Genomic DNA, 24,547 nt, shown 5'->3' with positions numbered 1-24,547 from the left:
TTATGGGGTTTTACGTGCCAAAACCACTTTCTGATTATGTCACGCCGTAGCGGAGGACTCCGGAAATTTTTACCACCTGGCGTTCTTTAACGTGCACCTAAGTCTAAGTACACGGGTGTTTTCGCATTTCGCCCCCATATAAAGGCGGCCGCCGTGGCCGGGATTCGATCCCGCGACCTCGTGCTCAGCAGCCCAACACCATAGGCACTGAGCAACCACGGCGGGTGCTGTGAAAACAGATCAACAAGGCGAAAATAAGTGATATTCGAAATTATAGCGCGAGAAAGACTGAAGAAGCCGTAAAACATGGGCGCAGCCCGAAATCAGTGAGAAGGAAACTTGGCATAGGAGAAACCAAGATGTATGCACTGAAAGATAAGCAGGGTAATATCGTCATCAATCTCGAAGGTATAATAAAAGCAGCGGTGGAATTCTATACTGACCTGTACAGTACCCAGAAGACTCGCGAGTACTCCATTCGAAACAATAATGAACCGGATACAGAAACTCCTCCTACAACTAGAGGGGAGGTCAGAAGGGCCCTGCAAGACATGAAACAGGGAAAAGCGGCAGGATAAGATGGAATAAACGTTGATTTAATCAAAGATGGAAGAGACATATTGCTAGAAAAACTAGCGGATCTCTATTCAAAGTGTCTATCGACTCCAAGGGTCCCAGAAAATGGGAAGAATGCAAATAATATACTAACCCAGAACAAGGGAGACGTTAAAGAACTGAAAAATTATAGGCCCATTAGCTTACTCCCAGTATTATATAAAACATTTACTAAAATATTCTCCAATACAATCAGGGAAACACTGAACTTTAGTCAACCAAGGGAACAGGCAGCTTCAGGAAGGGACACACTACAATGAATTACATCCATGTCATTAATCAGGTTATCGATAAATCCGCATAGTAGAATAAGCCTCTCTATATGGCTTTCATAGATTACGAAAAAGCATTTGATTCGGTAGAGATACCAGCAGTCATAGAGGCATTGCGTAATCAAGGAGTATGGACCACTTACGTAAATACCCTGGAAAAAATCTACTGAGATTCCACAGCCACTTTAATTCTACACAAGAAAAGTAGGAAGATACCTATAAAGAAAGGGGTCAGACAAGGAGACACAATCTCTCCAATGCTATTCACTGCGTTCTTGGAAGAAGTATTCAAGCTATTAAACTGGGAGGGCTTAGGAGTAAGAATCAACGGCGAATATCTCAGCAATCTTCGATTTGCAGATGACATTGTCCTGTTCAGTAACACAGGGGACGAGTTACAACAAATTATTGAGCACCATAACAGGGAGAGTGTAAGAGTGGGGTTGAAGATTAATATGCAGAAGACAAAGATAATGTTGAACAACCGGGCAAGGGAACAAGAGTTCAGGATCGCAAGTCAGCCTCTAGAGTCTGTGAAGTAGTACGTTTACCTAGGTCAACTAATCACAGGGATCCCTGGCCATCAGAAGGAAAGTCACAGAAGAATAAAAATGGATTTGATCGCATACGGCAGAGCTCGTGAACTCCTGATTGGGAGCTTACCGCTATCATTTAAAAGGAAAGTATACAATCAGCGCATTTTACCGGTGATGACATATGGGGCAGAGACTTAGAGACTGACAAAGAAGCTTGAGAACAAGTTAAGGACCGCGCAAAGAGCTATGGAACGAAGAATGCTAGGCATAACTTTAAGAGACAGAAAGAGAGCGGTTTGGATGAGAGAGCAGACGGGTATAGACGATGTTCTAATTGACATCAAGAGAAATAAATGGCGCTGGGCAGGTCATGTAATGCGCAGATTAGATAATCGTTGGACCATTAGGGTGACAGAATGGATACCAAGAGAAATGAAGCGCAGTAGAGGACGGCAGAAGACTAAGTGGTGCGACGAAATTAGGAAGCTTGCGGGTGGTAGTTGGAATCAGTTGGCGCAGGACCTGGGTAATTGGAGATCGCAAGGAGAACCTTCGCCCTGCAGGGAACATAACATAGGCTGATGATGATGGTGACGATGATGATGATTATCAGTATGACGAAGGTGTGACCGACGAGAGTAAGTCGTTATAGCGTGACAGGCTTTCGTGCAGGGTGCACGAAAGCAGTGTCCGTTGATTGAGAACATCCCTCCGACAACGCTAACGTCGCCGCAAGCGCGCGTGTTTACGTATTAATTGACGGTCAAATTGAGTCGAAACGTACTTCTTAAGCCTAAATGCACGATTTACAGCCCCTTCCGGCAGTCCACATCTAGTTTCAGGCAGTGTAGATCTCGTTCAGCGCAGCTTCATTAGGCATAACACAGCCTACGAGTCCATCTAGTATACCGGCGGACTTAAAGTATAGGATAAACAAGTACTACGAAGGAAACTGCTTTTAACTTCGCTGCTAGCCGTACCGACTTGAAGTGAATTACGATTAGCCTCGTGCTGTGCACAGACAAAAACGGGACGCTGCGACATGGCGCAGTGCCAACACCGCTGTACATCAGCGCTCTTGATCGAAGGCTGTCGGTCGCACACGCCGGCGCCTCCATGGACGAAGTCCAACTACGTGGAATGGGAGATTTGCGTGTATCGTTATGCTGACAAGTTTATTACGTACCGAGAAACACAGTTTGCCTTTCATGCCAAACAGGCAGCAAGCGGTGGCTCTTTCGATACTGCAGCGTAAAGAACATCGCTCGTTGTCACGCGACTACGGCAGGCATCGGGGTTTTCACTTTATAGCTATACACGCTCTCTAATTGAGCGCGTAGGTGCGATTTTACTCCAGCAATATGCTATCGAACACACAAACTATACGGCTGATGAAGAACACGAAAAGTGAGAACCATCTGTCAAAATCAGCAGTGACCGCTCTCCCCAAAACGGCGAGTAGGGGGTCGTGTATGCGACCACCTAATCGCCGTTTTCGAAGTCCCAGGGACGCTCATACCTTCTTGTCGCAGTGTGATATGCTTCTGTTATGCGCATGAGAACTGTTCATACAGGTCTTGACAAGAGAAGAAGCGGAGGGGCTTGATTGTGTTAATTATAACCAGATAAAGCCAACAGACAATGAAGCCATCGGGAAAATTAGCTGTGGTTAAAATTTGAATGTAGAAAATAATAAAGAAAAGGCAAATATAAAGTGGACAAACATCGAACTTGTCACCGGTGGGAGCTGAATCGACAATCTGCGCATTTCGTCATTATTTCGTGTCAGCGGTGCACGGTTTCTGCTGTACTTCAAGCGAACAGCGAGTGGTGACCGTACAGGTGCCGATGTAAACAAATGCGCCGTTCTACGCAATCGTTTGCGGAGAACGCATAAATACTCTGTGCGCAGTAACACCCCTTTAAAGAGCTATGCCCACTATACGGTCAAAATTGAGCTATACAAGGAATTTTTATCGTCCTATTGGCGTGTACGTTCAGTGGAGGTCTAAGAGCGAAAAACGCATGAACCCGGCTGCATCGATACGCCTACTCTCCACTAAGCGGAATCGAGCCCAGCTCGACCTTGATGTGGGTGGCTGGCGAGTGTTCATCTCCATAGATTTCCACTTCCTGAGCATGTCTGAATTCATATTGAGTAGGACTAAATAGGAATAATAGGGCTACAAGCGTAACCACTGTAGCAATCGCGCTACAGTGGGATGTATTCGTTCAGAGGCACATCGCATGGTGACTGGTTTTGCCGGTGTAGCTGCACGAAAGCACGTCCTCTTATTTCTCGACTACTTGCGGTTTTAAGTGGCGCTAGTGTCGCTGGGGACCTGGTTGCACTGCCCAGGAAGCGTCCAGTGACACTAAACGAAAATAACGGCTGACAAATGCACAAAAGCATTTCAGCTCGTTTCAAGCTGCGTACCTACATGCACCTCTCTGCGTCCTTGCGGCGCGCCGACGCCGTACGTTTTCTTCCTCGCGGAGCCCGCTAAGATGGCGCCACAGCGCTATGCAAAAGGCGGATTCACGTAGCACCGCGCTTGACCCTCCAGCGATCGTACGCAGACACACGGGGCAAAACAGCGGCGGAAGACGGATTCGGGCGCCCCTCCTTATCGCCGCCGTTGGCCGTCTGGACTGAGGGAGCATCGCGGCAGATAGCCGGCTGTAAAAATTTATTTGACCTGCCCTAAAAGAAAAAGAAAATTCCTCACCGGGCGTGTCGCGCCGGCATTGTAGCGACCTGTAGAGTTTTTTCGTTTAGCGCTTGTGTTTTTCGTGGCCATGTGAAGAATAGCACTACCCCCCCCCCCCCCCTCTTTCGCGGCGTCAAGATTGTATAAGCCGTCGTCGGACGATCGTATACGTGTAAATGTGGTGATGTGATCACATGCGTGAACCGCGGTAGTTTTGGCGGGGCAACGTACGGAAGAGGGAAAAGCTCGCTGAGTAGGGGCACCACCCAATGACACAGCGCGTACTGAGGAAGAAACACAATGAGCTCGTCGGCGCGATAACGGGCGAGAAGGGGTCATGAGTGACGTCACCGAAGGGCTTGGCGTCTACTTATGAATGCCACCGCCTGCCCGTCCGTCACTCAGCCGCCCGGCCAGAGACAGCTCACACCAGCAAACAGGGATACTGAAGGTGCAGCATCTCGGTAAGCGCCCCCTTGTTTTTCAGCTTCTTTTCATTGTTTCATTCATTTGTGTTCTCGGTTGTCTGCTCCTACCGGTGACGTGGAATGGCTTCCTGCTACACATGTCATTATTGGAAGATGCCGATAAGCGACTCTCACGGCCATGGCCGAATATTGCGATCACTCTTGAGGTTGCGCTCAGGGAGAAATTAATTAGTGGCTTGACAACGCTCGCGGAAGGAGTTAGTTGCTCTTGCGTCCGAGAGAAGCGCGATCAAATTCAGAAGTGTGCTAGTAAAAAGTCAATGATTGAAAAGTGATAACGAATCAAGTGTGGAGCATCCGAGGAATGCGCAAGGTGCGTTACTAACCTGTATGCATCATCGGCATTCGAATGAGAAAGAGGCTAAAGATCGTTGTTGCCCCGGTTCTCTCCTCCTACAATGACCGAAGTGGATTCATCAGGCGTGATATACATTTTTTTTTCACAAAATATAATATTGTGAGATGCAACAGTCACCCGTCGCTGTGGTTATGTGGCTATGGCGCTCTGCTGCTGAGCACCACATGGCTGGCGCGACTTCCTGCCGTGGCGGTCACAGCCCGATGGGGGGCGTAAATTCACGTACGCTGTTTTGGATGCGCGTTATCAGCTGGTCGAAATCATTCTGGCGTCTCTCGTATTTCAGTGTGTTGCTTTGGGAGGTTAAACTCCACTATTTGAATGGGAATGCAAAGTGAGCGTAGCTCAACAACTGGCTTCAACAACTGGCTTCAACAACAGCCAAGAACGCTTAAACCAGGTAGCCAAGTAACGCGCGCCAGCAGCCAAGCGGGTATATTAAAACAGATGTTAGCCTCGGACTCCTGCATGCGGCTGCTTATTTGGCCACGTGACTTGTATAATGCAACTCGCGTATTTATTGCGCCATTTTGTGCGGATCATTGCACATTGCGCTTGCTTTTCTGCGAAGCAGCAGTCAAGTCCAGGAACCAGACATGTGGCTCTCACTGCTGCAAAAATGAACCTGGAGTCTTTATTTTTTGCTCAAAATCTATACATTCGCCGCGCCCCAGGCGCTCCGCCCTCTTCTATCGCCATTGCATTAGTTCGGGTACGCACAAGAGTACAGCGGTGTCGTGTATAACCTGCAGCATGCGCCACGCTAAGTGTATGCCCGTCTCTTCTTGACGTTTAGTGCTGCGCTTGTGGACATGCGCGGTAATCCCCTAAGTGAAAACCACTCATTTCTGGCTTTCACAAGTTTGCCACGAATTACGAATGCGCGGATAGTGCAAAGGTACGAATGTTCTTACTGCAGTCAAAGACAACCTCAGTGTATGGTATTACAAAACTACCCGTGTAAGAGGAACTACCCGTGTAAGTGTACCACCTGGCAATGCGACCGGTGTAGTATATTTTTAAGTGATTCGATAAATAGTATTTCTGTCTATCAATACGCTAGGGTGTTTTTTGCGGCTAATTGCGCATCACATTTAAGACGTTCAGACGAGCGAGTTAGTTAAGCATACTGAGGTGCATAAGATGCGCCTACTAAACGTGTCGCCAGAACAGTGATGCCAAGTCAAGGCAAACGCACGCGTAATCGTCCTTTTTTTTTTAGATTGAAGTGTATAATAATTATGAATGGGCTTAAGCTCTACGCATAGCTTCATAATATAATCAAGGAGAGGATAAATGAAAGTAGAAAAAAAAGGACTATGCATGCCTTCAGCGGTAGCCGAACCCACCACCTCCACATCTCGCGTGCGATGTACTACTAACTGCACGCTTCCCAGCTGTCATGCGTTTATGGGCTTGTTTCAGAATGAACCATCTATAAAGTGACCCGCCGTGGTTGCTCAGTGGCTATTGTGTTGGGCTGCTGAGCACGAGGTCGTGGGATCGAATCCCGGCCACGGCGGCCGCATGTCGATGGGGGCGAAATGCGGAAACACCCGTGTACTTAGATTTAGGTGCACGTTAAAGAACCCCAGTAGGTCGAAATTACCCGGGTCCTCCACTACAGCGTGCCTCAAAATCAGAAAGTGGTTTTGGCACAAGAAAACCCCATAATTTAATTGTTTAATGTATAGGGCGTGCTCATAAGTGTATCAGGATTTGAATGACGCGTAATTTGTAGTCGATGAAAACGCGTTTTGCTTGGCCCCTGCGTCAGCTCGCGCACGTGACCACCGCGTGCCTCCCGACCAGAGGCCAACGTGCTCGTGCGGGTGCTACGAGGCTCTGCCAGAAGAGGAACTGCTCGGACGGCAACTGTTGCCTAGGCTTGCATGAAACCGAACACGGAGCAGAAAGTAAAATCTCTTGCCTTCGTCTCTTCATGGCTCGATTCGGAGAAGTGCGCCGCTTTCGTGTATGCGCAAGCTTGCTAAGAAAGCACTAGTTCTCCACGTGATTTAAAAGAAATACAAACACACACACACACACACACACACACATATATATATATATATATATATATATATATATATATATATATATATATATATATATTGGGGTAGCAGATCAGAAATGTGATGAGCCACTCAGTCTGACGTTGCCCAAGAGGCCGAGATTCGGAGTCTAGCTTCATTCACGACTCATTAACGTACTTTCTTCCTCGTGCTCATCAACTCGAAGGTCAGCAAACCAAATGGCGCTCCTCTCGCCATCCATGTACTGGTAAACGATAAAATCTGAGAAGTCTGTATACATATATCGCCCGTTTGAAATCGACATCATGGAGCGTTCTTCCTGACATTCGAAATTTTTCTTGCGAAGGTAGGTTCAGTCACGACGAATCAGAGTAAGATTGGTTTTTGGTTATCGTGACCTGCTTCCTATTGGATTGTGCGTTCGCTGCGCCTTCTTCCACTACCATAATAGACAGCCTCTTCCTCCCCTTCCCTCCTTTCTTTTTTTCATATGATCTTTGCTTGCGAATGGCTATTGTGAATCTTGGCCCGACAGATTTGCAAAGCTCTTCGTATACGTAAGCTTGGTAAGTCTAGCACCTTGACCATCGTATCGTTGCAGCTTGGTTCCATAAATGGCCCAGTAATTCCGCACGCCTCCCGTATTATCGCTAATAAAAATAGCGGAGAAATTCGAACATGTATAGAAGGGAACGTTACAGACAGAAAGTTAATTGACCAACTGACAAGCCGCGGCTGCTCGCATGTCGGCCTCAGGTACGAACAGTTGCGTGAAGGTTCGCGGCAATCATGCATGACACCTCTGGTGTGCGCGTTTGAGAAGTACCATGGCTCCTATATTCAATGTCTGGCACCTAAGCACTTGGCTCCAATTCGACTAGTGTCATCATTGTGCGGAACTTGAGCGAAAATCACAATAATACTTTACGCATCACAGTAGTTGGTGGTTTGATCCGCCGTACTGATGATACTTCTTTGGCAGACGGAAGAACGAATGAAGCCTTAAGACGTAATCCAGACAACTACTTCATATCCATGCTGCGCAAGGCAACCACCAAGATTTTATATGGTGCGGTAAACGTTACCACTTGACTCGGACACCACGGACAGAAATTTTACCAAAAGAAAAAAAAAGGCCCACTGACGCGTTTAATTGAAATATAACTTTATGAAACTTTTCCCGCCGCTTTAACGAGAGCTACGGACAATCCGTGAAAAAAAAGACCTTCGAGAGCTTCGATGTCACAATACAGGGCCATTATCTCCACTACAGAATCATCACTAAGGAGTACTGGCCGAACTGGAGTCATCCAAACTTTGAGTTGCATCGAAGCTATTGTAGCGCAAAGAAAAACGTACAGAAAAAAAGAGGACAGTGGTATCTTGTCTTGTGTCCTGTCCTCTTCTTTGTCCGTGTTTGCGCTACAGTAGCTTCAATGCTTATCAACCAGCTCGCACGAGAAAAAAGTTTTACTTTGAGTTGCAGGACGTATTGCCAAGTGCAGAAGTGATTGTCGCGGAACTACGAGGCAAGCGAGAGTGTTCTTACAGCCGTGTTAATATAGCAGCAAATGTGCGTACGCGAAAGATAAGACGCCACTGTTTTGCACACCTTTAAACTGGGCGCATAAATGTGGCGTAATCAGGGCTGGCACGCCGCAGGGGAGCATTCAGCTTGCTTTTAGAGTACTTTAGTACGTGTAATTAACACAGACGATGAAGACGTAAATACAGCTGACAAGCGCATCTCTCGAATGAAAGTGAGTGGCGCGCCTCAATTACGCGACCATTTCCAAACCAAGAGCTCCAACTTCAAAGCAGCCTCAACATATTCGACGACGTTTTCTGAAGCGCAGACGCAAGCCGCGGGCATTGAAAAATTAGAATAGGTACACCGATTTACCCGTCCATGCCAGCACTCACATTTTTCGAGCTCTTTATTCGTGCCTGTCTGCAAAGCAATTCAATTTACAAATTTTAACCGTTCTTGCTCCGATGTGAAAAAAAGGACCTTACTCTGTCGCCGTCTAGTAGCCATTTCTTTCACGGAGGCCGATTGGTTCCTCAATGGAATCACGGACAGCGACAATCGTTTCTAGTGTGGCATGGAAGAAATCTTAAAACACCTCCAGTGGGACTGCCCATCTTACGAAGACAAAAGACTTATCCTTCTGACATCGTTAGTAAAATTAGATTATCTGCCTTTTCGCATTTGAATTGAATATTATTCAATTTTTTTCGTTACAAAAATTGAGGAAGCACGCACAAAATATTAACCAATGTTCACTACAGAAGAAGATATGCTGGGACCCCGGCCGGGTGCATCTGCGATGTATAAAGCTGCGAAAGCGCTGCTGTGTTTGTTGAGATAACCAGCCAATACTACCGCTTGTGACGAACTGAAGAATGAACGTGCCATTGCGTGGTGTGTGTATGCATATTGTGAGATTTATTGCTTCTTCTCATCTTTCACTCAATTTTCCTCCTTTATCAGTTCAGGGTAACTTAGCCTCTGCAGGGGCGTCTGCGTAAGACCGCGTTTTGTGTGTTGCTACACCACGTACGCGAGCACACGAGGGTTGAACCTTCCAGCGTATAGTCGTGCGCGGCTAAGTTGTGTCTGGGAAAAGGGGGATCCTGGGCGTTGAGCCGATGCCGCGTGTTCGGACCTTTAAGGCCTTTCTGCGCAGGCAACACACCTCTTTGGCGAGTGCTTCACTCAGACGGCACCTCCAGACTGACCCACCTGGATGAAATCGGGAGCCGGCGTTTCCTACCCTCCTCTTCAACCTTCGTCTTTCTATTCCACTACCTTGTCTCTCCTGTCTCCTATTCACTTTACTTCATTTCCAAGTTTCCGGGCGGCCAGGGTTAACCATGTGGGCATGTCCTTCCTTGGCCATGGTCATATGGTTATAGCAGTTGTACCCACAGAAAGGATTGGCCATACGAAGTTGATTGAAAAGAGCACATGTTCTCCCGTACCTTCAATGCAATCACTTTTTTTTCACTCAGGAAAAGATGTAGAAACGCTCACATACTGACTCTCGCAGTTTGCATAACGAAACTCGTTTGTGTACGTTTCTTCCGCATTGTCTGCGTGACCGCATTTAGCACCAGTTGCCCTTTCACGACATGACTAGGATCTGTGCCCATATTTCTGACACCGAAAGCACCAGCAGGGATTGGGCAAATCTGGTATCAATCTAAAGTACAGGTAAGCGGCTTTAACAGGCGGGTGGTCTTTGTCGCTTTGAAAAAGACAAGTCAACTTGTCGAATCGTTGACTCCGGCATTCACCTTGTTCTCGTTTTGCTCATCATTTGTCTTTAGGACACTCCTATGTTGGGCTCCATGGCGGGCGGCAGCTTAGCTGCCGAACGTTTATACATTTTTATCGATAAAAGGGTCGCTCAAATATTTAGGTCTTACTGATTTGTTGCTCAATGACATCTGACCCCATTATGGAGCACCAAACATTATGTAGCGCTGTACAAAATAACTTGCCTTCCTCGGTAGAATGACCGACAGAGGGCCGCTTGGATTTTGGGAGTTTTGGTAGCCTGCGGGCAGCAAGCACCGGTCCAGCTAGTTCCGGTCCTGATAGGAAGAAACATAGATTGGGATTCCAAGACAACCCCGAAGCTACCCGAAATATGCAAAATTGAACGCCGGGAGACAGCTCGCCGCGGGATAAACGTAAGCATGCTACCAGCATGACACTTTGTCATGCTGGCGGTCATGACACATGCCCCTCAATTTGCACAGTTCAACGAACGGCCTCCGACGCGTTCAATGGCAAGACGTGAAATTGCACGTACTCCGAAAGCGATAGCTCGAAGATGCCTGCTCGCAGCGATCACGTCGCCCATCGGCGACAATGCTCACTCGGGCGTTTTGTCAATATTTGACAAGACATGAAAAAGCAGGATATTGGGTATGTCTCACCCTCACAAAATTTCGTGCCTACCTGCTTGTACTTCGATTTCAGAAGGTTTGTTTCGGCTGCAGTGGTGCTTCTTTTCTGCCCCTGTGCTGAAGGAGCAGGGGCAGCGGCTGGCGCATGAAATGCGTACCGCTTGTGACCAGCGAAAGTTTTCACGCGAAAAACAGTACAGGTCGATCATGAGACCAATAAGCTAATTTACGTCTGGCTATTACACTCAACAATTGCTTTCTTTCATCATTCTGGCCTAGTTAAACCACACTGGCTTCGAGCAGCCACCCGAACATACGGCGGATAGATGAGCGAACACTGGCTAGCTGGGACGTCTTCGCTAACAGCAGAAAACGCAGATATCGCCGCATATACGCGAGCGATGTGAAAGGGGATACGGCCGCATAAACATGAACCGAGGCCACGGCGGCCGCATTTCGATGGGGGCGAAATGCGAAAACACCCGTGTGCTTAGATTTAGGTGCACGTTAAAGAACCCCAGGTGGTCGAAATTTTCGTAGTCCTCCACTACGACGTGCCTCATAATCGGAAAGTGGTTTTGGCACCTAAAACCCCATAATTTTTAGAAAGATCAACCCAAAAGTCACCGCGACGTGTGGTAACTCGCGTCGACAACACGATGCCGATAGCATGCCCACATGAGAGCGCGGCGCGTTGTTCACGGCCGGGAAGAACCTTCACGCGACATGCGCACATAAACAAAATATCATGAGCCATTCTACTCTGCGAAGGTCGATGACCAGCCAAGCTGATCCGATCGGCGCATGAGCTTCGGAACATACGCCGGCACATGCTGGTACAAGTAACCGTTCGTCATCGAGAAACATGGAACCGCACCCTTGAGCAGAGCCTCTGTACACGCATTGTACTGAACCGAGGCACGTTACCCTTTATCATCGCCTCATTACACGTGCCGCAGACTCCAAACTCTCCAACGTTGTAGCCGGGAAAACAGCGCGTCAGCTCATCCACCGCCTTCTGCCGTCGCTCTTCCGACCGTATGTCGTTGATTTCCGAGAGGTCGTTATTGAACCATAGGCGATCAGAAACTTGGCAGGTTGATCCGAAGCTGCGATCCAGGAAGTCTCTTTGGAACCTTGCGTAGGCGTCGTCGAATCCCGGCACCGTGCCCTAGTGGCGTGGACGTCTCTTTGCGGCATTGTAGGCGTCGCGATATGCGTCGTCGGCGCTTGCTCATCGCTTACTTACCACATCGCGGGCACGCACTTCTTCCCGGGCCGCCGGTTTGCCACGATGTCGACGGTCTCTCTCGCGCCGCTGATCTCGCTGTCGCTCCTCGTAGATACGCTGCTCTTCAGGCGTACGTATCACGCGTGGTCTTCCCGTAGAATGCGGCGGAGCGAAATGGTACCGAAAATTCCTCTTGGTTGCCTTATGAGGCGCACACTACATGGCGCACTACCATATACATTCACAGAGACACAGCTGCGACGGAGCGCCGTTTCCATTTTCAGACACAGGAGGCCGTTTAACCGAGCTCTGACACGAGCGGCGACATGCGTTTGCTTTTGTTATTGGCTCTCTCACTCTCACTTTTTTAGGGGAAAGTTTTTCCGCGTGGACGCCATAAAATCCCGGATCCTAGCCATAGAGAGCTTCGCTGCAAAAAAAAAAAATATTAAATGGTTCCCCTGCGTTCGTATCTCACCATCTCGGAAGGCGGAACGGTGCGGTAGAATCTTAGAAGATAGCGCTAAAAGTAATTCAATCCGAATGTGACTGTAGCCAGTTTGCTGGGCGAGTTAAAACTCCTCAAGCGCCGGCGTTTCAATCCGTTAAGTCTCGATAAAAATGGCGGCGAGCGCTCATCGCCTCTTTTTGTAATCAGCTATAGCCAGATAACTTCCAGACAGCAGCCATATGAAAATCGTCCTGGCTGCTTCTGGCAGCCCGCGGGTAGCCAGAACCAGCGTCCAGCCCAACTAAAACGAACGCGCGGCCGAAGTGCGTAGCGCAGTTGGCGAAGCAACCTGAGGAAAACGAAGGCGCTCCGGCTGGCTGTGGCAGCCCGTGCGCAGTAGGAAGTGTAAAATGAAACAGGCCCAGTGCTGCTTGTGAATAGTGCATCAGCGAGGAGACTATTTAACACGTTATTTGCTGTTGTCCTCGCTAAAGCACAGACATATTAGTTCGTCGCGACCACAATAGGCAGTCCGACAACCGTCCGCTTTCGGAGGCATTTCTGAAGTACGTACCGGCCAGTAGGGTCATCCCACCCGCAGTCAGTCAAAGCGCTATTGAAGGTCCTATTCTCGGGGAATGTATGCGAGAAATTAGTACTTCCGTTTCCCTCCCCATTTCCCCTTTTCTTCGTGCGTCTGCTTTAACTCAGGTTTTGTTTTCTTTGCCCCTTATATATCCCCCTTTGTATTGTAGCAAACCAGAAGTCTCTCTTCCGGCTAACCTTCCTGCCTTTACATTCTCATCTCCTTCTCTCTCTCATGTGATTGAATAACAAAGATTCATGTGAGATCAGCAAGAATTTGAGGATGCTTGATTGAAAGCTCGTTGACACCACGTATTTCGTGCTGTTAGCCATAATCACACTTACATAAATGATGTTCTATGAGCACTTTGTTATAAAACTAAAAGAAGGCGGCATCGTGAGACAATCAGTGCTACGCGATGCTTGAGAAGAATATGTATGTCTAGTGAAACTTGGATAGCTCAAGGACGAGATTAACGTAGGGGTTGGTAACAAGCCAGAGTGCTGCTTATACAATGTTGTTGTAGCCATCTACGTAACGTATAAATCAAAAAAAGAAAAATTATCCTCGTAGTCATGTGGCAGAGATAGTTGGCGCACGCGTTCAGCTGCCATTAACTAATGCTCTTACCGAATGTATGTAACAAGAAAAAGCGCAAACCTTTGTTTATACAGCCCATAACCCAAGCTTTTTGCTGTTCTTGTTAGTACGTGAATACAATCGACTGGTCTTAGCAAACTTTGTTTGGCCGTTCCCATGAAATAACTCGTAAAGGAACAAAAGGGTTGCTTTGAAATGGAAATAAGGAACGAAAATTAATATGCTGTGCCGGAAAAGTGCGCCCTCGATGTTCAATGTAATTTCCCACATAGCCTTTGCTCCTAGAAAGTCTGCCCGACGGCCAGTTTGCGCTTCACAAGCAATTCGCATAAAGTTGTTTTATTGTGATGCGCACGCAAAATATTCGCAGCTGGTGAAACAAGTCGCGCCCACTTTCTTATGTACCTGCCGTGGTTGCTCAGTGGCTATGGTGTTAGGCTGCTGAGCACGAGGTCGCGGGATCGAATCCCGGCCACGGCGGCCGCATTTCGATGGGGGCGAAATGCGAAAACACCCGTGTACTTAGATTTAGGTGCACGTTAAAGAACCCCAGGTGGTCGAAATTTCCGGAGTCCTCCACTACGGCGTGCCTCATAATCAGAAAGTGGTTTTGGCACGTAAAACCCCATAATTTAATTTTTTTTAACTTTCTTATGTCAGGAAGACAGATGCTTAATGGTTCAGTGTTACTGTCATTCAAGCTTCTTGTCATTCATCTTCTTGAGCTCGTGAACCCTGCTGCCTTTCAGCTATTCTGCTGAACGTTGGGTAAAGGGGGCAGGTTTTTTTACCCCACCATTTAGGAAGCAGTAACCTCAATCGGACTGTTATGAATGGAAAACTGAATGTAATATTTATGTGACCCTGCGCACACAAAAGGAATGAAACGTTTGCTCCATTGTTTTGCTGCGCTACAAGTTTGTTTCTTATAGATAGAATTTTATCTTTTCGCTTAACTTGCAATGCTGCAGCCGTCGTAAGGTTGTCACGAAGGCTGGCCATCAAGATCAGGGACAGGATTCGCGAAGTGAACTTAAGCTCTTAATTTGGCTTACGAATAACCTTACGATAAAAGCGCGTTCCCGAATGAAAACTGTTCTTAATATCTGGAAGCTTGCAATCGCCGCCTCGGCAAAAACGAGCGCTGTAATCGAAAAAAAATGCGTATATGTAAGGGTAGCGCAGGTGCGCACTTCACAATTTCCGCCAATAGTAAGCGTAAGTCGATTCACAAAATCTAAACAGCCGTATTCCACCGTCACCAGTCCCGTTCGCCACCAGCCCGTCGGCCGTCGACCCTATCGCCTCAGACTACGTTTCACTAATTCTGCCCCGTGGCAATATTGATTGTATGCTTAGACGTATTCGAGGTATTAGACTGAGAACTGGGAAGGATCAAGGGTGATGATCAACGCCGAATATCTCAACAGGCTTCAGCTTGCCGATGACATTGTCCTGTACAGCAACGCTATGGACACATTGCAACAATTGATTGAGAACCTTAACTCAGACAGTGTAAGAGTAGGTTAAAGAAAATATGCAGAAGACAAAGGTAATGTTTAATACGTTGTCAAGCAAAGAAGAATTCATGACCGTCAGCCAGCCTCTAGAGTATATACAGGAGTAAGATTATCTACGTCAATTAACCACAGGGAATGCTGATCATTAGACTGAAATTTGCAGAAGTATGAAAATGGTTCCAAGTGCACACGGCAGGCATAAGCAAATCGTGACCGGAAGCTCACCGCTGTCGTTTATAACAAAAGTGTACAATCATTCCTATCTTCAAGTACTATCATAAGGGGCAGAAACTTGGCGGCTCGCCATAAAGATTGAGAATACGTTAAGGACATCTCAAGCAAGCAATGGAACGAAAAATGTTAGACCTAGTGCTAAGAGAAAGGAAGAAAGTGGTGTGGACCTGAGGACAAACGGGGGTAGTCGTAGGTGACATTAAGCGGGAAAATAGGAGCTGGGAAGGCCACGTAATTCGTAGGGCACATACGGTGGCCCATTAGAAATAGAGACTGGGTGCTAGGGAAAGGAAGGTGGGGTAATGAAATCAGGAAATCGGCAGGCATAACTTGGAATCCGTTAGCGCAGGTCAGGGGTAATTATTTATAACTGGGAGAAGCCTTCGTCCTGCAGTGAACATAAAAGTACGCTGATGACGTTTTACAACATACAAAGTTTGTGCGTAATATTAACGGACTGTTGCTCTTGAGCCGCAGTTCGCTTCGTACTGCGAGGGCGCATTCACTTTTTTACAGAACGGCGTCGGGCGCCGCTTAGATACCACAACCCCCACATTGCAATCGTACTACATGTGCAGTGACAAAGTGCTTCAGTGTCGCAAGGTCGAAAACTTGAACCCATTTGATCCGAAACCAACTAGAATGCTGAACCGCTATGTGTTTCGTGTCGGGTACTGTGCATTATTCTGGCGTGCACTTGAACGTGTTTTGTCAGGCTAGTAAATTTATGACAACGTTGGCGCTGACCATCTTAGTGATGTTGAATGATTAGACTTGAGTTCTATGAGGTGCCACTTTGGCTATGGCAGACAACGTAGTTAGAAGCTGGAGGCCCTAAGGTCATCCACCTATCATTTATTACCAGACTCCAAAATTGAAGTGCGCGAAAGTTTGTGTATTTTGTCTCCGTCGGAACGAGGCCGCCTGAACCTTCAAGAACAACCCTTTACCTGGTGCAAAGCATCATCGTGTTTTATTAGCTGAGTAGAAGCCAACAAGACGCGATGAACGCTGATACCGTGTCAACGTGTGACACGGAGCAAAACTTGCAGGTGTGGATGTTACGTAAAGTGAAGTTTTCTGTGATAATTTTGCGAAAGTCGGTAGCGCGGGCTTCTTTTTGTATTTCTCTTTCAGGGCTATTTTAATAGCTCTCTCTGCCCTCGACAGCGATCCTATGCGAGGGGAGCGTGCGTTTTGCCGTCGATCGGCGTTCGACAACATCGTCGATCAGCACCTTATAGATGGTACCGGCGGCCCAGGGAGCTGATATTGAGCCTATGCGCGGTAGTATAACCGCACCTGCAGCCATCTGCAATGCGATCACATGCCATACCGGTGAACGTACGGGTGCTGGGCCTCTTGCCTTGAGACCATACGAACTATGTATTATGGAACTTTTTTATTTCGGTAATTTAATACGTTGGGGGTGGTGGCGTTGGTGATGTATACAGGTGGGGTTAGCCTGGCAGACTCGGCTGGCAATTCCTTCGACTGAGCGTCTCTTTCTGCTCCAAATATGTCACCATGTGTCCCTCAGTCCGGTCTCTCGTATAAATGTGAAAACAACGCATAACACTTCCGCTGCAATTCTTTTGACTGCGGTGCAGTGTGCGGGTGAGCGGGGTTGCGCTCCTCAGCGCTGCAGCAGACGCCCGGAAAAGGAAGCTGTCGAATAGGAGTGTGCAGTGATTTGCCGTAAGAATAAAGCCTGAATTACATGTGCATGATCCGCCGTCATGCTATCAGTTGACCGCGCCTTCATTTCTTGTCACTTAATCCGTGCTTTCTTTTCTCCTCCTTCTCATACGACGCCGTACGTTAAATGCGCTGCCACGCCGGTTGCACCCTTATCTGAGCGTAAGAACTTTTTGGCTAAGAAACTGGGTACGAACAGCGCGGCTTAGTGAATTGCGCCCCAGAATACTTGCTTCCACAAACACTGATCTGTAAGACACTGCACTTACACTTAAAAAAATCGTAGCTGCTTCCTTCACGTTTAGTGCAAACTACAATGTACCCAATGAACGTGGTGGTAGAATGAACTTCCTAATGATTCTATAGCGAAACAGAAATTACCAACTCCTCACTTCGCGTCCAGTTCACTCGGAAAGAATGTTCGCCGAGGAAATGAAATACGCGGGCAAAAAAGGTGTGAGAGTTATATTTCTAGCCATCGGCTGACAACATTGGCAGTAGTAAACAAATTTATGGTAACCTTTACACTGAGCAGGCATGCCTTCATCCGTCTATGCAGCATTTAAGAGAGACAACACCACGTTTTATGTCTTCACTTCCGCGATGTATTACAGAAAAGATTAATTCGTGCCCTCCGGACTTCCTTCCTTCTTCGTGGACGATGTTTACCACCGTTGTGGCCCGGACAGAGCAAGAAAGAACGTCTTCGTCTGGTTTTTCTTTGTTTATAAAATTTTGTTTCTGTCATTGCTGCCTTTCAACAGCACCTTCTTATAAGTTCAATCAAGGAGGTAAAAGCATAATCGAGTTTTAATTGCCTATCACTCTTATTCTGGCTCACAATAATAAGTTTTCTGGAAAAAACCTAACAGTCCTTTATATTTTGCATCACTTCACTCTTCCTGCATTGGTGCTTTCACTTTTCCTGCCGCTGAACACACAGTTTATACAAGTGACTGGCGCAAGCCTCATTTACTTGATGCCTTTGGCTTTATGCTTTGTATCCGTTGCGTATGCACGACGAGGCAGATTATGGGCATATTTTATGCTCTTTCACCCTCTCTAAAGCAATTTCATAGGCTGCCCATTATAGAGCCTTCTGAAAATATGAACTATGTTGTTTGTTTGTTTTTTTCTCTCGCAGACTCGAATACAAGAACTACCGTACACCACCATGAGTAGGAAGGAAGTTCAGAAGAAGCAGAGGCAGATACCTTACTACAACATCATTGATGGCGTCCCCCGAGGACCGTACTGTGAACCGGAATGCTTGCGCAACGCTCTCAACTTCAAGCCGCGCGACGGTGACGTCATCCTAGTGGCCTACCCGAAATCGGGGTCGCACTGGGTTCAGCAGGTCATGCTCCTGATCCTGAACAAGGGCGAGTCGGCCACTGATTACTACGACCACATTGAGAAGGCCGCTTTCATGGAGATGAACGGAACGCAGGAGCTTTTGGATAAAATGCCGTCCCCGAGAATGATGCGCACCAACCTCCCGATCCTGAGCCGAAACTCGTGCCACAAGAACGCCAAGTACGTCTACATGGCTCGGAACCCGTGGGATTGCTCCGTGTCGTTTTATCATCACGTCAAAGGAATCGCCAAGTTTCGCTTCGAGAACGGAAGTTTTGAGGACTTCCTCGACTGCTTTCTCGAGGGAAACTTCGGATTCGGAGACTACTTCGACCACATTTTGGCTGGCTACGAGATGAGGAACGAGCCGAACGTGTTCTTCAGCACCTACGAGCAGTTCAAGCAGGACACGCCCGGAAGCATCCGAAAGCTGGCGTACTTCCTCGGCGAAGAGTACGGCAAGCTGCTGGACAGAGACGAGAACATCTTCAAACAGGTCATGGAGAAGAGCAGCCCTGAGTTCATGAAGAAGATTATGGAGTTCGAGTCGACAGACTCCGCCGACGGGAAGCAGCAGGACGTGAAGGTGTTCAACTTCGTGCGCAAAGCCAAGGTGGGCGACTGGAAGCACTACTTCAACCGGGAGCTCCTGCAGAAAATGGCCGCCAAGATCGAAGAGAAGACCAAAGGGTCAGACATCATGGATCTGTGGAAGAGACCCACGGAGCAGGATTTATAAGCGGCGTCGTATTTTGGACATTGGAGGGTGATAGAATAAAAAATCGTTTGTCTTTCGGCCTTATAACATGGCCTTAACGAGTGGATATTTTCTTACAGGTCAACTTTGCACGCAAAAAATGCCCTGAGACCGCTGTACTGAGCAGTTTTATAGTGGTGAAGCGCGATGTTCGGATAAGCAATGTATGAATAAACAGCCGTTGGCATCTTTTACTTGGCTTTACAGTACGATTCACACACGCATAATACTAGAACGTTATCGTTTTCTTTGTGTTTTCAATGAGCAATGCGCAAAGTAAAAAAAAAAAGCTAACTGAAGGAGCAGACAAAAGTTTGCACTTTCCTTCTGGAAAGATACCGTGGTGAATGTCCTTCATTTTCGTGCCTTCGAGCCAACAACTTTTATTTTTACAATTCGTGAAGCATGCAAGGTGGGAGCAGGCACTAACACAAAGGACGCCGTTGGGAGGAATTTTTCGCTGATGGTGCCTTCTAGTCGACGAACAAAGAGCATGCTGGAACTCGTTTTGCCAGAGCAACCAGTTATTGATATCTAACTCAATTTTCGGTAGTTCTATTAGTTCTCAATGTAGCACCGTCTCCAATTCGGCACAAATAGAGTAGGGTATACTCACTACTTCGTGGACTAGCGACAGGGAAAAAAGAATAGCTGAATTCCGCATAAGAGAGTGGCCAGCACGCATCTCCTTTTAGAGTGCACGCGACTGCTGGCAGCGTAAATTGCGCTGGTAATGCAGAAAGTGGAGGGGAATGTGGTATCAAGCGAGAAAAGGGCGATTCTAAACAGGAAAACAGACGAAATGACCACTGTCGAGCAGTGCCTGCCCTTAAGGCGAGTTTCAATTATCAGGCAATGACGGCCGTCTGCGTCATCACAATTTGCCCCTGTTTCTGCTGTTACATAGATCATCTCAAAGTATGTGAAGGCAAACACATCAGAGCGTAAAATAGGTCAGTTGTAAATATGCTCTTCCTGTTCTTTCTCTCGAAGTCTATCAGTGGTCTCCCAAAGCCCTATTCTGAAACTCACTCCCAGCACATTCCGTAAATCTGGCCTACGCAGAACTGTTTAGCTCCACAAATTTATTTATTTATTTATTTACAATACCTTACACGCCCAGAGGCCATTGAGTAAGGGGGACGAACAAGGATATTGTAAGAAATGCAAAATATACAGGCGAAAAAAAGAAAAGGGAAAGCATTGCACAGGGCTCCTACTAAAAAGCAGCAAGAAACAAGAGCAAAGTACACAAAATAATTGAAGTATATAAATACAGCAGAAATGTCTGACACCATGACTAAAGAAAAAAGAAATAAAGCAGGGATTTACAAAACATGATAGCCAAAAAGTGCGATATTTTATACAAGAAAAGGTTTAACGTCACGATGACACTTGAAAGTATGCGCGCCGCTGATCATGGAATGATAGATGGTTGCATATGGATGCAATATTATCGGGAAGATCATTCCAAAGAACGATGGCACGTGGAAGGGCTGATGAATTGAAGGCTTGTGTTCTTCCGTATATGCGCTTGATGCTGTACTGATTATTTAAACGGCTCGAAATGTGTGACGGCGCTTCGAAAGGTAACGCAGATTTCCTGGTGCAGTGGCGATATTTATGAAATAAGCATAAAAGAGCGATTGAACGACGAATATGTAATGGTTCAAGAGAAATATCAAGTTTGATCTGTGTTACGCTAGAAAGGGGACTGTAGTTACGTGTAATGAAGCGAGCGGCTCTATTTTGTACGGATTCTAGCAAGTTTATTAAGTAGTTTTGATATGGGGACCATATGGATGCTGCATATTCTAGCTGTGGCCGCTGTTACGACTTTGCACCGCTGCCACCACTATTACGACTTTGAGGTGGTCCCGTAGCGCTCGTCACCCGTTTCGTGACAGAGCGTTGGTAGCGAAGACTCCGACTCAGGCGTCGGTGAGAATAACGAAAGGGACTTTATACACTATATACAGGTCATTATACAGGACAAGATCGGACAAGATCGGATACAGGACAAGATCGGATCGGCACGGGGGCCGAGAGCTCACAGCAAACGCGACTGTTCCCGCTCGGCGACGTCCGGCGAGACTGCAACGCGTGACACATCTCACTCCACTCGAGAGCGGCACTGGTCTCCCGGTGGGTCGGTGGATCCGGTTTTCCAGGCGGCGGCGTCGGGACTTATAAAGCCCCGAGAAACGATTGTTACTCAAACGGCCCAATACAAAGCGAGCACTCGACGGTCGTCCGAGAGGTCAAACCAACGACCGCGCTGGCCACCCGCTTCCAAGTTGCCGTGCGCGTTGACCTCCAGGGAAAAGGAAATACGGCGCCGGGCTGTCTAGCACTTTGTTGCACGTTTGGACATGTCGCTTGCCGATGCTTCTCCTCAGGACTCCGCTGCCTGACGGCTCAGCATCTTGCCTTGTCAAGGGAGAGTATAGGGCGCTGTGCCTTTCGGCGCAGCCCAGGGTTTGTCCAAAGGGCGTTCGCAGGACAAATTCTGCATCTTGTAGATTCGGAATCCGGGCTGGTGGTAATGGCACAACAGCATCCCCGCCATCAGATAAGGCGCCGGGAAGACGAGCTGCCTCCACGTGGCTCGGATGCCAGGCGCGCGCGTTCGTCAGGCTCGTCCAAGATCACGTCCAGTGTCCGGACGCCAGGTAACTTCACGTGCCCAGGTCCCACTTGCGACGACAGGAGCTCTGCTCACCGCGTTGTCGCCAAGGCACCTCGACCAGCTCCGCTCGGGTCGTTCCTAATCCCCTGCTTCTCGCCACTGGTCCCGGTTGGTCGTTCTGCAGCTTGCAAAACCGACCGGCAAAAGGCAACACCCAACACGAACAAGTGCCCTCTGTCTCCCGTCAAACACCAGACAAGGCCATACTCCAAATCAACCTAACTAAATTGCTATTCCCCTTTTTGCTCCCGCTGCAACAAGAGGCAGGTGTACGATCTGGTACACAAGGCTCAAACAACCATTTTTCAAATTAACAACACACCAAAATATCCCGAACAATTAATAATCAGCAATAATAATGAAAATTAGAATGGTCCCCTTGAAATCACTTGGACCGAAAACATACCACTGAGGAAGCAAGTGAGGTCATTCATTTTTTTCAGTGATATTTTCGAGGAATCACAAGCTGCTCATATTTGCGACCCGGCTTATCCGTGTAGCGGCGGTACAATACGCCAGATTCCTCGTGAAATGATACCCTCTTTTTTTTTTCGCTCCCCGTTTGACGCTCTTCCTCAGATCGGCTATTGAACAGTCTTCCTGTTGCTCGCGAATCAGAGTTTCCCTTTCAACTGCAGCCAGCTCCTGCCAGCTGGCGGAAACCGGAGCGAGTGTGGAGCCCGCGTCGCCTAACTGCGGCGTCGCGTCCATATCGCGGCTAGCACTGCACGTGTCACTCCCACTCACTTCCAGGACACGCTCGCCCAGGCCAGCCTCCGAGTTCTGCCTCTCCCGTGCCTGCTCGACACTCAAGTTACCTTGATCGGTCCGTGTGCCGCACCGCTGTTCGCTCACCGACGCAAAGTCAAGTTCCCTCGACAGCGGGCGTGCTTTGGATCGCGTGAGGGCCATGTACGCCACGTCGGCAAAGAATGATTTGCCCTGATCCTTCAGCAGCTGCTCCGAGCTATTTGAGAAGAGGTAGGGAAAGTGCTCCGGGAGGGCGGCAGACCCAGCGGCTTCTGTGTAAAGTTTCCCAAACTCTCCTTCAATGATAACCGTTGCGATCGGTAAACAGACACTCTCCTCCTCGGCCACTTGCCGTATCCTAGCGCACTCTCCCGTAAAATCACTCGAGGAGACGAAAGACGGGTGGACAACGTCCATAGTTACTGCAGAGTCCCGAAGTGCTCGGCACTTCTTACCGTTTACCTTAATTTCCTGCACATATGGCTCCAATAGTCGTATGTTTTTGTGAGTTTCCTGTATGGTTGCAAAAGCAATTTTCTCTTCGCAGTTGGCAGCGATGTGCCCTTGCCCTTTGCAATTGTAGCAGGTTAACGGTTTCCGTTTTTCAAAAGAACGCGTCGTATCGTTTCGCTGTTTTGTTGCAAAAGCAATTTCCTCTGGGCAGTTCGCAGCGATGTGCCCTTGCTTTTTGCAATTGTAGCAGGTTAACGGTTTCCGTTTTTTAAAAGAACGCGTCGTATCGTTTCGCTGTTTTGTTGCAAAAGCAATTTTCTCTGGGCAGTTCGCAGCGATGTGCTCTTGCTTTTTGCAATTGTAGCAAGTTAATGGCTTCCGTTTTTCGGGCTTCCCGGAAAACCCATCTCCTATCTGCTTTTTCTACGCGCACTGCCTTGCTGTGCAAGCTGCGGCGGGTGTAATACTCTTCCGCTAACTCTGCTACCTTGTTTAGCCTAACCTCCTTTAGCCTATCTTGCAGCCAGAGCCTGACATCCTCATCAATGACACGGTAGAACTCCTCCAACGCGATGCTTCGACGATTTTGTCGCGGTCCTCGTAAACCTCTTCGCACTTCAGCCATTCCACCAGGTCGGCTTTTAGACGAAACGCGAAGTCAACGTTCGACTCCCTGCCCTTTTTTGCATACCGGAACCTCTGCCGGAAAGCTTCGGGCGACAATTTGTACTTCCGCAGTAGCGCTTCCTTCACATCACTGTAGCTCTCAAACGCCTCTTTCGATAAGCAAGTTATTACGTCCGATGCCTCCCCAGCAAGCAAGGCTAACAGATTCTGTGCCCTGAGGGGTCGCTCAATGCTATTCCGTTCGCACACGTGCTCAAATTTCACGAGGTATATGGCCATATCCTCTCCGACGACAAAGGGTGGAAGTTGATCGCGTATTCTTGGACCGTTAGAAGTGAGACTAGGCGCCGGCGAACTATTTGGGGACTCCAACTCTCATTTTAAGCTCGTGCTCACGACGCTCCTTCTCTTTCCTTTCCTCCTCGCAACGTTCCTTCTCCCTCTTTTCCTCTTCGCGACATTCCTTTTCTGCCTGCCGCTCCCGACGTTCATTGATATCCGCCCAGGCCTCTTCGGCTTCCTCAGCCGTTACGTCCCCAGTCCTCATGACCTCAAGGATCGCATTCTTTCTTTTGGTTGAGCCCAACTCAATGCCCAACTCCTCACAAATTTGGAGAACTTCTTTGACCTTGTACTTCTCGATCGTGCACACTGTCCTCCT

At 47.9% G+C, this 24,547-nt stretch overlaps 1 protein-coding gene across 1 annotated transcript; it reads left to right on the top strand.

Moving 5' to 3' along the window:
* The first annotated feature begins 4,417 nt into the window (after window positions 1-4,417).
* Window positions 4,418-19,561, top strand: LOC142568005 (amine sulfotransferase-like). The gene is made up of 2 exons (XM_075678096.1): window positions 4,418-4,598; window positions 18,399-19,561. The coding sequence occupies exon 2, from the start codon at window positions 18,429-18,431 to the stop codon at window positions 19,347-19,349; it is 921 nt and encodes a 306-aa protein (XP_075534211.1). The 5' UTR covers window positions 4,418-4,598; window positions 18,399-18,428; the 3' UTR covers window positions 19,350-19,561.
* The last annotated feature ends 4,986 nt before the right edge of the window (window positions 19,562-24,547 follow it).

The sequence above is a fragment of the Dermacentor variabilis genome, unplaced genomic scaffold (assembly GCF_050947875.1).
Source record: "Dermacentor variabilis isolate Ectoservices unplaced genomic scaffold, ASM5094787v1 scaffold_15, whole genome shotgun sequence".
Lineage (NCBI taxonomy): Eukaryota > Metazoa > Arthropoda > Arachnida > Ixodida > Ixodidae > Dermacentor > Dermacentor variabilis.
The sequence above is the reverse complement of the archived record's forward strand: the minus strand, read 5'-3'. Positions and strand labels throughout refer to the sequence as shown.

Excerpts from the sequence above, each read along its gene's own strand:
- LOC142568005 (XM_075678096.1), top strand. The coding sequence starts at position 18,429 with ATGAGTAGGAAGGAAGTTCAGAAGAAGCAGAGGCAGATACCTTACTAC.